Source organism: Glandiceps talaboti, chromosome 4, assembly GCF_964340395.1.
Source record: "Glandiceps talaboti chromosome 4, keGlaTala1.1, whole genome shotgun sequence".
Classification (NCBI taxonomy): Eukaryota; Metazoa; Hemichordata; class Enteropneusta; family Spengelidae; genus Glandiceps; species Glandiceps talaboti.
Window position 1 is genome coordinate 1971099 of NC_135552.1, and position 16939 is coordinate 1988037.

At 38.0% G+C, this 16939-nt stretch overlaps 1 protein-coding gene across 1 annotated transcript in view; it reads left to right on the top strand.

The window, feature by feature from the left end:
* LOC144433841 (NSFL1 cofactor p47-like) overlaps positions 1 to 16939 on the top strand; it is a 75854-nt gene that overhangs the window by 19024 nt on the left and 39891 nt on the right. The window contains exons 3-4 of the mRNA XM_078122221.1: positions 392 to 496; positions 2120 to 2197. Of these exons, the coding sequence (XP_077978347.1) occupies positions 392 to 496; positions 2120 to 2197 (183 nt within the window). The remainder of the gene's footprint in view (positions 1 to 391; positions 497 to 2119; positions 2198 to 16939) is intronic.

Sequence of the window (16939 nt, forward strand, 5' to 3'; positions counted from 1 at the left end):
TCTCGACGTCTGTGTACTTATCGCAACTTTTTAGAGTTTTGAAAATGTAGTCATCATTGGATATTTATTTTGAAACAATTTTAGCTTTTCTTAGAAAAAATAATCAAAAACTTGATTATTCAAACAAAAGTTTGAGAAAAAATAGATCAAAGATTAGAATTAGTGTTTTAAATGACATTTGCAACTTCATGCGACAGCTATCATGATCCTTTGATATACGATAATACCAATTGTGTCCCAACCCTTAGATAAATACATCTTATTTTATCTCCACACAACCATGACCTCTGTAAATGAATTTTGACAACCCTAAACTTACAGCCATACAGCACCTCTGGAACTATACTTTTGCTTCCAAATGTTTACTAGTTTAAAAATGAATTGTTTTCAGTTCCAGATTTGCCACTTTGTCAGATATGCATGGGGAAGAGGAAGATAGTGATAGTGGAGATGATGGACAAGCATTTTATGCTGGGGGCTCAGAACGTGGAGGAAGGTAAGTTTAAGGGGGAGGGGGGGGGATCATGATGTGGAGATAGTAAAACACACTGTTGACTGCATTCAAGTACATGTAATGGTCATGATACAATTATAATAATGTTCACACAAGGTCAGTAACTAAGGGACTATTGCACAGTGTCACACAAGGTCAGTAACTAAGGGACTATTGCACAGTGTCACACAAGGTCAATAACTAAGGGACTATTGCACAGTGTCACACAAGGTCAGTAACTAAGGGACTATTGCACAGTGTCACACAAGGTCAATAACTAAGGGACTATTGCACAGTTAGTGTCACACAAGGTCAGTAACTAAGGGATTATTGCACAGTCAGTGTCACACAAGGTCAGTAACTAAGTGACTATTGCACAGTGTCACACAAGGTCAATAACTAAGGGACTATTGCACAGTCAGTGTCACACAAGGTCAATAACTAAGGGACTATTGCACAGTCAGTGTCACACAAGGTCAATAACTAAGGGACTATTGCACAGTGTCACACAAGGTCAGTAACTAAGGGACTATTGCACAGTCAGTGTCACACAAGGTCAGTAACTAAGTGACTAATGCACAGTGTCACACAAGGTCAATAACTAAGGGACTATTGCACAGTCAGTGTCACACAAGGTCAATAACTAAGGGACTATTGCACAGTGTCACACAAGGTCAATAACTAAGGGACTATTGCACAGTCAATGTCACACAAGGTCAATAACTAAGGGACTATTGCACAGTGTCACACAAGGTCAATAACTAAGGGACTATTGCACAGTGTCACACAAGGTCAGTAACTAAGGGACTATTGCACAGTCAGTGTCACACAAGGCCAGTGACTAAGGGACTATTGCACAGTGTCACACAAGGTCAATAAGTAAGGGACTATTGCACAGTCAGTGTCACACAAGGTCAGTAACTAAGGGACTATTGCACAGTCAGTGTCACACAAGGCCAGTGACTAAGGGACTATTGCACAGTGTCACACAAGGTCAATAACTAAGGGACTATTGCACAGTGTCACACGAGGTCAATAACTAAGGGACTATTGCATAGTGTCACACAAGGTCAATTAACAAACTTTGATATAAACCATGTTGTAGTGGTCACACCATTGATGCCAGACCCCCTCCCATTTAAATGAACAAAGTTTGTTTATTGAGTTTGTGTGACATTGTGTGATTGTCCCTAAATCTTTTATCAGACTATTTTACTGTCACTATTGCAAACTCAATTGTAATTCAGATGGAAGAGACTGCTTGACAGCTGACAATAGCTTATTAGATTTTGACATACTTTCAAGAATTAGACTGTTATAAAAGTTTGATTTTGCACTGTACTGATCATATAAATTCTGATTGTTTGTAGACATAGCCTATCTTTTAAGGTAGACATGTGTGCATATCAGTTTTCTAATATCATCTGTAATGGGTTAAATGTATCTTTTAATAGCGAATGTATTTTTATGACAAGCAGATCATTTGATTTGTAAGTTTATTACTTACACATCATTTGATTGGCAGATTTATTATCAACAAGGCATGTGATAGACAAGTTCATCACTAACAAATCATTTGATTGGTTCACTGCTTAAAATTGATTTTATGTGGTCTTTTTTTTACAGTGGACAACAGATAGTTGGTCCAGGTAAAAAGAAGAGAGCTAGCAAAATTGTTGAAGAAATGTTCAAAGCAGCAAAAGAGTGAGTGCATGTTGAGTATGATTTACAACGTGATGTTGGAAAAGGAAAAATGTATGTATGCACATCTCTTGCCAAAATCCCATACTTATTGTACATTGAGCAGACTGTTACTTTAATTTTCAACTAGCAATAGTTTCTACAGCAGGGGTCGAAATAATGAAAACATTTCACTTGTCCACTGGGCAAGTAGAAAACAAAAAGTACTTTCCCAAATCAAAAAGTGCTTGCCCATTCCAAATAGTGGGGTATTTTTTTGTGGCTTACAAATGCACTGTTGTGATTGATTGGTCTTTCTTTTGTTTATTTTATCAAAAAATGTCTATTTGAAAGTTTCTGTGGGTACTGAAAAGTTCTCTCCACAGTAAAGTGGTTTTTTTAACAGTCCGAGTCCTAGATAATATGGCCTAATTAATATTCATACTATGAATGTAATGAGGTGAGATGTACCAACACTGTCAGAAATGTTGTCCTATTGTACTATGAATGTAATAAGGTGGGATGTACCAACACTGTCAGAAATGTTGTCCTACTGTACTATGAATGTAATGAGGTGGGATGTACCAACACTGTCAGAAATGTTGTCCTACTGTACTATGAATGTAATGAGGTGAGATGTACCAATACTGTCAGAAATGTTGTCCTATTGTACTATGAATGTAATGAGGTGGGATGTACCAACACTGTCAGAAATATTGTCCTACTGTACTATGAATGTAATGAGGTGGGATGTACCAACACTGTCAGAAATGTTGTCCTATTGTACTATGAATGTAATGAGGTGGGATGTACCAACACTGTCAGAAATGTTGTCTTACTGTACTATGAATGTAATGAGGTGAGATGTACCAACACTGTCAGAAATGTTGTCCTACTGTACTATGAATGTAATGAGGTGGGATGTACCAACACTGTCAGAAATATTGTCCTACTGTACTATGAATGTAATGAGGTGAGATGTACCAACACTGTCAGAAATGTTGTCCTACTGTACTATGAATGTAATGAGGTGGGATGTACCAACACTGTCAGAAATATTGTCCTACTGTACTATGAATGTAATGAGGTGAGATGTACCAACACTGTCAGAAATGTTGTCCTATTGTACTATGAATGTAATGAGGTGGGATGTACCAACACTGTCAGAAATGTTGTCTTACTGTACTATGAATGTAATGAGGTGGGATGTACCAACACTGTCAGAAATGTTGTCCTACTGTACTATGAATGTAATGAGGTGGGATGTACCAACACTGTCAGAAATATTGTCTTATTGTACTATGAATGTAATGAGGTGGGATGTACCAACACTGTCAGAAATGTTGTCCTACTGTACTATAATGTAATGAGGTGAGATGTACCAACACTGTCAGAAATGTTGTCCTACTGTACTATGAATGTAATGAGGTGGGATGTACCAACACTGTCAGAAATATTGTCCTACTGTACTATGAATGTAATGAGGTGAGATGTACCAACACTGTCAGAAATGTTGTCCTATTGTACTATGAATGTAATGAGGTGGGATGTACCAACACTGTCAGAAATGTTGTCCTATTGTACTATGAATGTAATGAGGTGGGATGTACCAACACTGTCAGAAATATTGTCTTACTGTACTATGAATGTAATGAGGTGGGATGTACCAACACTGTCAGAAATATTGTCTTACTGTACTATGAATGTAATGAGGTGAGATGTACCAACACTGTCAGAAATGTTGTCCTACTGTACTATGAATGTAATGAGGTGGGATGTACCAACACTGTCAGAAATGTTGTCCTATTGTACTATGAATGTAATGAGGTGAGATGTACCAACACTGTCAGAAATGTTGTCCTACTGTACTATGAATGTAATGAGGTGGGATGTACCAACACTGTCAGAAATATTGTCTTACTGTACTATGAATGTAATGAGGTGAGATGTACCAACACTGTCAGAAATGTTGTCCTATTGTACTATGAATGTAATGAGGTGAGATGTACCAACACTGTCAGAAATGTTGTCTTATCGTACTATGAATGTAATGAGGTGAGATGTACCAACACTGTCAGAAATGTTGTCCTACTGTACTATGAATGTAATGAGGTGGGATGTACCAACACTGTCAGAAATGTTGTCCTACTGTACTATGAATGTAATGAGGTGGGATGTACCAACACTGTCAGAAATGTTGTCCTACTGTACTATGAATGTAATGAGGTGAGATGTACCAACACTGTCAGAAATGTTGTCCTATTGTACTATGAATGTAATGAGGTGAGATGTACCAACACTGTCAGAAATGTTGTCTTACTGTACTATGAATGTAATGAGGTGAGATGTACCAACACTGTCAGAAATGTTGTCCTACTGTACTATGAATGTAATGAGGTGAGATGTACCAACACTGTCAGAAATGTTGTCCTACTGTACTATGAATGTAATGAGGTGGGATGTACCAACACTGTCAGAAATATTGTCCTACTGTACTATGAATGTAATGAGGTGAGATGTACCAACACTGTCAGAAATGTTGTCTTACTGTACTATGAATGTAATGAGGTGGGATGTACCAACACTGTCAGAAATGTTGTCTTATTGTACTATGAATGTAATGAGGTGGGATGTACCAACACTGTCAGAAATGTTCTCCTACTGTACTATAATGTAATGAGGTGGGATGTACCAACACTGTCAGAAATGTTGTCCTACTGTACTATGAATGTAATGAGGTGGGATGTACCAACACTGTCAGAAATGTTGTCCTATTGTACTATGAATGTAATGAGGTGAGATGTACCAACACTGTCAGAAATATTGTCCTACTGTACTATGAATGTAATGAGGTGGGATGTACCAACACTGTCAGAAATGTTGTCCTACTGTACTATGAATGTAATGAGGTGGGATGTACCAACACTGTCAGAAATATTGTCCTACTGTACTATGAATGTAATGAGGTGGGATGTACCAACACTGTCAGAAATGTTGTCCTATTGTACTATGAATGTAATGAGGTGGGATGTACCAACACTGTCAGAAATGTTGTCCTATTGTACTATGAATGTAATGAGGTGAGATGTACCAACACTGTCAGAAATGTTGTCCTACTGTACTATGAATGTAATGAGGTGGGATGTACCAACACTGTCAGAAATATTGTCTTACTGTACTATGAATGTAATGAGGTGAGATGTACCAACACTGTCAGAAATGTTGTCTTACTGTACTATGAATGTAATAAGGTGGGATGTACCAACACTGTCAGAAATGTTGTCCTACTGTACTATGAATGTAATGAGGTGGGATGTACCAACACTGTCAGAAATGTTGTCCTATTGTACTATGAATGTAATGAGGTGGGATGTACCAACACTGTCAGAAATGTTGTCCTACTGTACTATGAATGTAATGAGGTGGGATGTACCAACACTGTCAGAAATGTTGTCTTACTGTACTATGAATGTAATGAGGTGGGATGTACCAACACTGTCAGAAATGTTGTCCTACTGTACTATAATGTAATGAGGTGGGATGTACCAACACTGTCAGAAATGTTGTCCTACTGTACTATGAATGTAATGAGGTGAGATGTACCAACACTGTCAGAAATGTTGTCTTATTGTACTATGAATGTAATGAGGTGAGATGTACCAACACTGTCAGAAATGTTGTCCTATTGTACTATGAATGTAATGAGGTGGGATGTACCAACACTGTCAGAAATGTTGTCTTACTGTACTATGAATGTAATGAGGTGGGATGTACCAACACTGTCAGAAATGTTGTCCTACTGTACTATGAATGTAATGAGGTGGGATGTACCAACACTGTCAGAAATATTGTCCTACTGTACTATGAATGTAATGAGGTGAGATGTACCAACACTGTGAGAAATGTTGTCCTATTGTACTATGAATGTAATGAGGTGGGATGTACCAACACTGTCAGAAATGTTGTCTTACTGTACTATGAATGTAATGAGGTGGGATGTACCAACACTGTCAGAAATGTTGTCCTACTGTACTATGAATGTAATGAGGTGGGATGTACCAACACTGTCAGAAATATTGTCCTACTGTACTATGAATGTAATGAGGTGAGATGTACCAACACTGTGAGAAATGTTGTCCTATTGTACTATGAATGTAATGAGGTGGGATGTACCAACACTGTCAGAAATGTTGTCTTACTGTACTATGAATGTAATGAGGTGGGATGTACCAACACTGTCAGAAATGTTGTCCTACTGTACTATGAATGTAATGAGGTGGGATGTACCAACACTGTCAGAAATATTGTCTTATTGTACTATGAATGTAATGAGGTGGGATGTACCAACACTGTCAGAAATGTTGTCCTATTGTACTATGAATGTAATGAGGTGGGATGTACCAACACTGTCAGAAATATTGTCTTACTGTACTATGAATGTAATGAGGTGAGATGTACCAACACTGTCAGAAATGTTGTCCTACTGTACTATGAATGTAATGAGGTGGGATGTACCAACACTGTCAGAAATGTTGTCCTACTGTACTATGAATGTAATGAGGTGGGATGTACCAACACTGTCAGAAATATTGTCTTACTGTACTATGAATGTAATGAGGTGAGATGTACCAACACTGTCAGAAATGTTGTCCTACTGTACTATGAATGTAATGAGGTGGGATGTACCAACACTGTCAGAAATGTTGTCCTATTGTACTATGAATGTAATGAGGTGAGATGTACCAACACTGTCAGAAATGTTGTCCTACTGTACTATGAATGTAATGAGGTGGGATGTACCAACACTGTCAGAAATATTGTCTTACTGTACTATGAATGTAATGAGGTGAGATGTACCAACACTGTCAGAAATGTTGTCCTATTGTACTATGAATGTAATGAGGTGAGATGTACCAACACTGTCAGAAATGTTGTCTTATTGTACTATGAATGTAATGAGGTGAGATGTACCAACACTGTCAGAAATGTTGTCATACTGTACTATGAATGTAATGAGGTGGGATGTACCAACACTGTCAGAAATGTTGTCCTACTGTACTATGAATGTAATGAGGTGAGATGTACCAACACTGTCAGAAATGTTGTCCTATTGTACTATGAATGTAATGAGGTGAGATGTACCAACACTGTCAGAAATGTTGTCCTATTGTACTATGAATGTAATGAGGTGGGATGTACCAAAACTGTCAGAAATGTTGTCCTATTGTACTATGAATGTAATGAGGTGGGATGTACCAACACTGTCAGAAATGTTGTCCTATTGTACTATGAATGTAATGAGGTGGGATGTACCAACACTGTCAGAAATGTTGTCCTACTGTACTATGAATGTAATGAGGTGGGATGTACCAACACTGTCAGAAATGTTGTCCTACTGTACTATGAATGTAATGAGGTGGGATGTACCAACACTGTCAGAAATATTGTCTTATTGTACTATGAATGTAATGAGGTGGGATGTACCAACACTGTCAGAAATATTGTCCTATTGTACTATGAATGTAATGAGGTGAGATGTACCAACACTATCAGAAATGTTGTCCTATTGTACTATGAATGTAATGAGGTGGGATGTACCAACACTGTCAGAAATATTGGCCTACTGTACTATGAATGTAATGAGGTGGGATGTACCAACACTGTCAGAAATGTTGTCCTACTGTACTATGAATGTAATGAGGTGAGATGTACCAACACTGTCAGAAATGTTGTCCTATTGTACTATGAATGTAATGAGGTGAGATGTACCAACACTGTCAGAAATATTGTCTTATTGTACTATGAATGTAATGAGGTGGGATGTACCAACACTGTCAGAAATATTGTCCTATTGTACTATGAATGTAATGAGGTGAGATGTACCAACACTGTCAGAAATGTTGTCCTATTGTACTATGAATGTAATGAGGTGGGATGTACCAACACTGTCAGAAATATTGTCCTACTGTACTATGAATGTAATGAGGTGAGATGTACCAACACTGTCAGAAATGTTGTCCTACTGTACTATGAATGTAATGAGGTGGGATGTACCAACACTGTCAGAAATATTGTCCTACTGTACTATGAATGTAATGAGGTGAGATGTACCAACACTGTCAGAAATGTTGTCCTATTGTACTATGAATGTAATGAGGTGGGATGTACCAACACTGTCAGAAATGTTGTCTTACTGTACTATGAATGTAATGAGGTGGGATGTACCAACACTGTCAGAAATGTTGTCCTACTGTACTATGAATGTAATGAGGTGGGATGTACCAACACTGTCAGAAATATTGTCTTATTGTACTATGAATGTAATGAGGTGGGATGTACCAACACTGTCAGAAATGTTGTCCTACTGTACTATAATGTAATGAGGTGAGATGTACCAACACTGTCAGAAATGTTGTCCTACTGTACTATGAATGTAATGAGGTGGGATGTACCAACACTGTCAGAAATATTGTCCTACTGTACTATGAATGTAATGAGGTGAGATGTACCAACACTGTCAGAAATGTTGTCCTATTGTACTATGAATGTAATGAGGTGGGATGTACCAACACTGTCAGAAATGTTGTCCTATTGTACTATGAATGTAATGAGGTGGGATGTACCAACACTGTCAGAAATATTGTCTTACTGTACTATGAATGTAATGAGGTGGGATGTACCAACACTGTCAGAAATATTGTCTTACTGTACTATGAATGTAATAAGGTGAGATGTACCAACACTGTCAGAAATGTTGTCCTACTGTACTATGAATGTAATGAGGTGGGATGTACCAACACTGTCAGAAATGTTGTCCTATTGTACTATGAATGTAATGAGGTGAGATGTACCAACACTGTCAGAAATGTTGTCCTACTGTACTATGAATGTAATGAGGTGGGATGTACCAACACTGTCAGAAATATTGTCTTACTGTACTATGAATGTAATGAGGTGAGATGTACCAACACTGTCAGAAATGTTGTCCTATTGTACTATGAATGTAATGAGGTGAGATGTACCAACACTGTCAGAAATGTTGTCTTATTGTACTATGAATGTAATGAGGTGAGATGTACCAACACTGTCAGAAATGTTGTCCTACTGTACTATGAATGTAATGAGGTGGGATGTACCAACACTGTCAGAAATGTTGTCCTACTGTACTATGAATGTAATGAGGTGGGATGTACCAACACTGTCAGAAATGTTGTCCTACTGTACTATGAATGTAATGAGGTGGGATGTACCAACACTGTCAGAAATGTTGTCCTACTGTACTATGAATGTAATGAGGTGAGATGTACCAACACTGTCAGAAATGTTGTCTTACTGTACTATGAATGTAATGAGGTGGGATGTACCAACACTGTCAGAAATGTTGTCTTATTGTACTATGAATGTAATGAGGTGGGATGTACCAACACTGTCAGAAATGTTCTCCTACTGTACTATAATGTAATGAGGTGGGATGTACCAACACTGTCAGAAATGTTGTCCTACTGTACTATGAATGTAATGAGGTGGGATGTACCAACACTGTCAGAAATGTTGTCCTATTGTACTATGAATGTAATGAGGTGAGATGTACCAACACTGTCAGAAATATTGTCCTACTGTACTATGAATGTAATGAGGTGGGATGTACCAACACTGTCAGAAATGTTGTCCTACTGTACTATGAATGTAATGAGGTGGGATGTACCAACACTGTCAGAAATATTGTCCTACTGTACTATGAATGTAATGAGGTGGGATGTACCAACACTGTCAGAAATGTTGTCCTATTGTACTATGAATGTAATGAGGTGGGATGTACCAACACTGTCAGAAATGTTGTCCTATTGTACTATGAATGTAATGAGGTGAGATGTACCAACACTGTCAGAAATGTTGTCCTACTGTACTATGAATGTAATGAGGTGGGATGTACCAACACTGTCAGAAATATTGTCTTACTGTACTATGAATGTAATGAGGTGAGATGTACCAACACTGTCAGAAATGTTGTCTTACTGTACTATGAATGTAATAAGGTGGGATGTACCAACACTGTCAGAAATGTTGTCCTACTGTACTATGAATGTAATGAGGTGGGATGTACCAACACTGTCAGAAATGTTGTCCTATTGTACTATGAATGTAATGAGGTGGGATGTACCAACACTGTCAGAAATGTTGTCCTACTGTACTATGAATGTAATGAGGTGGGATGTACCAACACTGTCAGAAATGTTGTCTTACTGTACTATGAATGTAATGAGGTGGGATGTACCAACACTGTCAGAAATGTTGTCCTACTGTACTATAATGTAATGAGGTGGGATGTACCAACACTGTCAGAAATGTTGTCCTACTGTACTATGAATGTAATGAGGTGAGATGTACCAACACTGTCAGAAATGTTGTCTTATTGTACTATGAATGTAATGAGGTGAGATGTACCAACACTGTCAGAAATGTTGTCCTATTGTACTATGAATGTAATGAGGTGGGATGTACCAACACTGTCAGAAATGTTGTCTTACTGTACTATGAATGTAATGAGGTGAGATGTACCAACACTGTCAGAAATGTTGTCCTACTGTACTATGAATGTAATGAGGTGGGATGTACCAACACTGTCAGAAATATTGTCCTACTGTACTATGAATGTAATGAGGTGAGATGTACCAACACTGTCAGAAATGTTGTCCTATTGTACTATGAATGTAATGAGGTGGGATGTACCAACACTGTCAGAAATGTTGTCCTATTGTACTATGAATGTAATGAGGTGGGATGTACCAACACTGTCAGAAATATTGTCTTACTGTACTATGAATGTAATGAGGTGGGATGTACCAACACTGTCAGAAATATTGTCTTACTGTACTATGAATGTAATAAGGTGAGATGTACCAACACTGTCAGAAATGTTGTCCTACTGTACTATGAATGTAATGAGGTGGGATGTACCAACACTGTCAGAAATGTTGTCCTATTGTACTATGAATGTAATGAGGTGAGATGTACCAACACTGTCAGAAATGTTGTCCTACTGTACTATGAATGTAATGAGGTGGGATGTACCAACACTGTCAGAAATATTGTCTTACTGTACTATGAATGTAATGAGGTGAGATGTACCAACACTGTCAGAAATGTTGTCCTATTGTACTATGAATGTAATGAGGTGAGATGTACCAACACTGTCAGAAATGTTGTCTTATTGTACTATGAATGTAATGAGGTGAGATGTACCAACACTGTCAGAAATGTTGTCCTACTGTACTATGAATGTAATGAGGTGGGATGTACCAACACTGTCAGAAATGTTGTCCTACTGTACTATGAATGTAATGAGGTGGGATGTACCAACACTGTCAGAAATGTTGTCCTACTGTACTATGAATGTAATGAGGTGGGATGTACCAACACTGTCAGAAATGTTGTCCTACTGTACTATGAATGTAATGAGGTGAGATGTACCAACACTGTCAGAAATGTTGTCTTACTGTACTATGAATGTAATGAGGTGGGATGTACCAACACTGTCAGAAATGTTGTCTTATTGTACTATGAATGTAATGAGGTGGGATGTACCAACACTGTCAGAAATGTTCTCCTACTGTACTATAATGTAATGAGGTGGGATGTACCAACACTGTCAGAAATGTTGTCCTACTGTACTATGAATGTAATGAGGTGGGATGTACCAACACTGTCAGAAATGTTGTCCTATTGTACTATGAATGTAATGAGGTGAGATGTACCAACACTGTCAGAAATATTGTCCTACTGTACTATGAATGTAATGAGGTGGGATGTACCAACACTGTCAGAAATGTTGTCCTACTGTACTATGAATGTAATGAGGTGGGATGTACCAACACTGTCAGAAATATTGTCCTACTGTACTATGAATGTAATGAGGTGGGATGTACCAACACTGTCAGAAATGTTGTCCTATTGTACTATGAATGTAATGAGGTGGGATGTACCAACACTGTCAGAAATGTTGTCCTATTGTACTATGAATGTAATGAGGTGAGATGTACCAACACTGTCAGAAATGTTGTCCTACTGTACTATGAATGTAATGAGGTGGGATGTACCAACACTGTCAGAAATATTGTCTTACTGTACTATGAATGTAATGAGGTGAGATGTACCAACACTGTCAGAAATGTTGTCTTACTGTACTATGAATGTAATAAGGTGGGATGTACCAACACTGTCAGAAATGTTGTCCTACTGTACTATGAATGTAATGAGGTGGGATGTACCAACACTGTCAGAAATGTTGTCCTATTGTACTATGAATGTAATGAGGTGGGATGTACCAACACTGTCAGAAATGTTGTCCTACTGTACTATGAATGTAATGAGGTGGGATGTACCAACACTGTCAGAAATGTTGTCTTACTGTACTATGAATGTAATGAGGTGGGATGTACCAACACTGTCAGAAATGTTGTCCTACTGTACTATAATGTAATGAGGTGGGATGTACCAACACTGTCAGAAATGTTGTCCTACTGTACTATGAATGTAATGAGGTGAGATGTACCAACACTGTCAGAAATGTTGTCTTATTGTACTATGAATGTAATGAGGTGAGATGTACCAACACTGTCAGAAATGTTGTCCTATTGTACTATGAATGTAATGAGGTGGGATGTACCAACACTGTCAGAAATGTTGTCTTACTGTACTATGAATGTAATGAGGTGGGATGTACCAACACTGTCAGAAATGTTGTCCTACTGTACTATGAATGTAATGAGGTGGGATGTACCAACACTGTCAGAAATATTGTCCTACTGTACTATGAATGTAATGAGGTGAGATGTACCAATACTGTCAGAAATGTTGTCCTACTGTACTATGAATGTAATGAGGTGGGATGTACCAACACTGTCAGAAATATTGTCCTACTGTACTATGAATGTAATGAGGTGAGATGTACCAACACTGTGAGAAATGTTGTCCTATTGTACTATGAATGTAATGAGGTGGGATGTACCAACACTGTCAGAAATGTTGTCTTACTGTACTATGAATGTAATGAGGTGGGATGTACCAACACTGTCAGAAATGTTGTCCTACTGTACTATGAATGTAATGAGGTGGGATGTACCAACACTGTCAGAAATATTGTCTTATTGTACTATGAATGTAATGAGGTGGGATGTACCAACACTGTCAGAAATGTTGTCCTACTGTACTATAATGTAATGAGGTGAGATGTACCAACTCTGTCAGAAATGTTGTCCTACTGTACTATGAATGTAATGAGGTGGGATGTACCAACACTGTCAGAAATATTGTCCTACTGTACTATGAATGTAATGAGGTGAGATGTACCAACACTGTCAGAAATGTTGTCCTACTGTACTATAATGTAATGAGGTGGGATGTACCAACACTGTCAGAAATGTTGTCCTACTGTACTATGAATGTAATGAGGTGGGATGTACCAACACTGTCAGAAATGTTGTCCTATTGTACTATGAATGTAATGAGGTGGGATGTACCAACACTGTCAGAAATGTTGTCCTATTGTACTATGAATGTAATGAGGTGGGATGTACCAACACTGTCAGAAATATTGTCTTACTGTACTATGAATGTAATGAGGTGAGATGTACCAACACTGTCAGAAATGTTGTCCTACTGTACTATGAATGTAATGAGGTGGGATGTACCAACACTGTCAGAAATGTTGTCCTACTGTACTATGAATGTAATGAGGTGGGATGTACCAACACTGTCAGAAATATTGTCTTACTGTACTATGAATGTAATGAGGTGAGATGTACCAACACTGTCAGAAATGTTGTCCTACTGTACTATGAATGTAATGAGGTGGGATGTACCAACACTGTCAGAAATGTTGTCCTATTGTACTATGAATGTAATGAGGTGAGATGTACCAACACTGTCAGAAATGTTGTCCTACTGTACTATGAATGTAATGAGGTGGGATGTACCAACACTGTCAGAAATATTGTCTTACTGTACTATGAATGTAATGAGGTGAGATGTACCAACACTGTCAGAAATGTTGTCCTATTGTACTATGAATGTAATGAGGTGAGATGTACCAACACTGTCAGAAATGTTGTCTTATTGTACTATGAATGTAATGAGGTGAGATGTACCAACACTGTCAGAAATGTTGTCATACTGTACTATGAATGTAATGAGGTGGGATGTACCAACACTGTCAGAAATGTTGTCCTACTGTACTATGAATGTAATGAGGTGAGATGTACCAACACTGTCAGAAATGTTGTCCTATTGTACTATGAATGTAATGAGGTGAGATGTACCAACACTGTCAGAAATGTTGTCCTATTGTACTATGAATGTAATGAGGTGGGATGTACCAACACTGTCAGAAATGTTGTCTTACTGTACTATGAATGTAATGAGGTGGGATGTACCAACACTGTCAGAAATGTTGTCCTACTGTACTATAATGTAATGAGGTGGGATGTACCAACACTGTCAGAAATGTTGTCCTACTGTACTATGAATGTAATGAGGTGAGATGTACCAACACTGTCAGAAATGTTGTCTTATTGTACTATGAATGTAATGAGGTGAGATGTACCAACACTGTCAGAAATGTTGTCCTATTGTACTATGAATGTAATGAGGTGGGATGTACCAACACTGTCAGAAATGTTGTCTTACTGTACTATGAATGTAATGAGGTGGGATGTACCAACACTGTCAGAAATGTTGTCCTACTGTACTATGAATGTAATGAGGTGGGATGTACCAACACTGTCAGAAATATTGTCCTACTGTACTATGAATGTAATGAGGTGAGATGTACCAATACTGTCAGAAATGTTGTCCTACTGTACTATGAATGTAATGAGGTGGGATGTACCAACACTGTCAGAAATATTGTCTTACTGTACTATGAATGTAATGAGGTGAGATGTACCAACACTGTGAGAAATGTTGTCCTATTGTACTATGAATGTAATGAGGTGGGATGTACCAACACTGTCAGAAATGTTGTCTTACTGTACTATGAATGTAATGAGGTGGGATGTACCAACACTGTCAGAAATGTTGTCCTACTGTACTATGAATGTAATGAGGTGGGATGTACCAACACTGTCAGAAATATTGTCTTATTGTACTATGAATGTAATGAGGTGGGATGTACCAACACTGTCAGAAATGTTGTCCTACTGTACTATAATGTAATGAGGTGAGATGTACCAACACTGTCAGAAATGTTGTCCTACTGTACTATGAATGTAATGAGGTGGGATGTACCAACACTGTCAGAAATATTGTCCTACTGTACTATGAATGTAATGAGGTGAGATGTACCAACACTGTCAGAAATGTTGTCCTACTGTACTATAATGTAATGAGGTGGGATGTACCAACACTGTCAGAAATGTTGTCCTACTGTACTATGAATGTAATGAGGTGGGATGTACCAACACTGTCAGAAATGTTGTCCTATTGTACTATGAATGTAATGAGGTGGGATGTACCAACACTGTCAGAAATGTTGTCCTATTGTACTATGAATGTAATGAGGTGGGATGTACCAACACTGTCAGAAATATTGTCTTACTGTACTATGAATGTAATGAGGTGAGATGTACCAACACTGTCAGAAATGTTGTCCTACTGTACTATGAATGTAATGAGGTGGGATGTACCAACACTGTCAGAAATGTTGTCCTACTGTACTATGAATGTAATGAGGTGGGATGTACCAACACTGTCAGAAATATTGTCTTACTGTACTATGAATGTAATGAGGTGAGATGTACCAACACTGTCAGAAATGTTGTCCTACTGTACTATGAATGTAATGAGGTGGGATGTACCAACACTGTCAGAAATGTTGTCCTATTGTACTATGAATGTAATGAGGTGAGATGTACCAACACTGTCAGAAATGTTGTCCTACTGTACTATGAATGTAATGAGGTGGGATGTACCAACACTGTCAGAAATATTGTCTTACTGTACTATGAATGTAATGAGGTGAGATGTACCAACACTGTCAGAAATGTTGTCCTATTGTACTATGAATGTAATGAGGTGAGATGTACCAACACTGTCAGAAATGTTGTCTTATTGTACTATGAATGTAATGAGGTGAGATGTACCAACACTGTCAGAAATGTTGTCATACTGTACTATGAATGTAATGAGGTGGGATGTACCAACACTGTCAGAAATGTTGTCCTACTGTACTATGAATGTAATGAGGTGAGATGTACCAACACTGTCAGAAATGTTGTCCTATTGTACTATGAATGTAATGAGGTGAGATGTACCAACACTGTCAGAAATGTTGTCCTATTGTACTATGAATGTAATGAGGTGGGATGTACCAACACTGTCAGAAATGTTGTCCTATTGTACTATGAATGTAATGAGGTGGGATGTACCAACACTGTCAGAAATGTTGTCCTATTGTACTATGAATGTAATGAGGTGGGATGTACCAACACTGTCAGAAATATTGTCCTACTGTACTATGCATGTAATGAGGTGGGATGTACCAACACTGTCAGAAATGTTGTCCTACTGTACTATGAATGTAATGAGGTGGGATGTACCAACACTGTCAGAAATATTGTCTTATTGTACTATGAATGTAATGAGGTGGGATGTACCAACACTGTCAGAAATATTGTCCTATTGTACTATGAATGTAATGAGGTGAGATGTACCAACACTGTCAGAAATGTTGTCCTATTGTACTATGAATGTAATGAGGTGGGATGTACC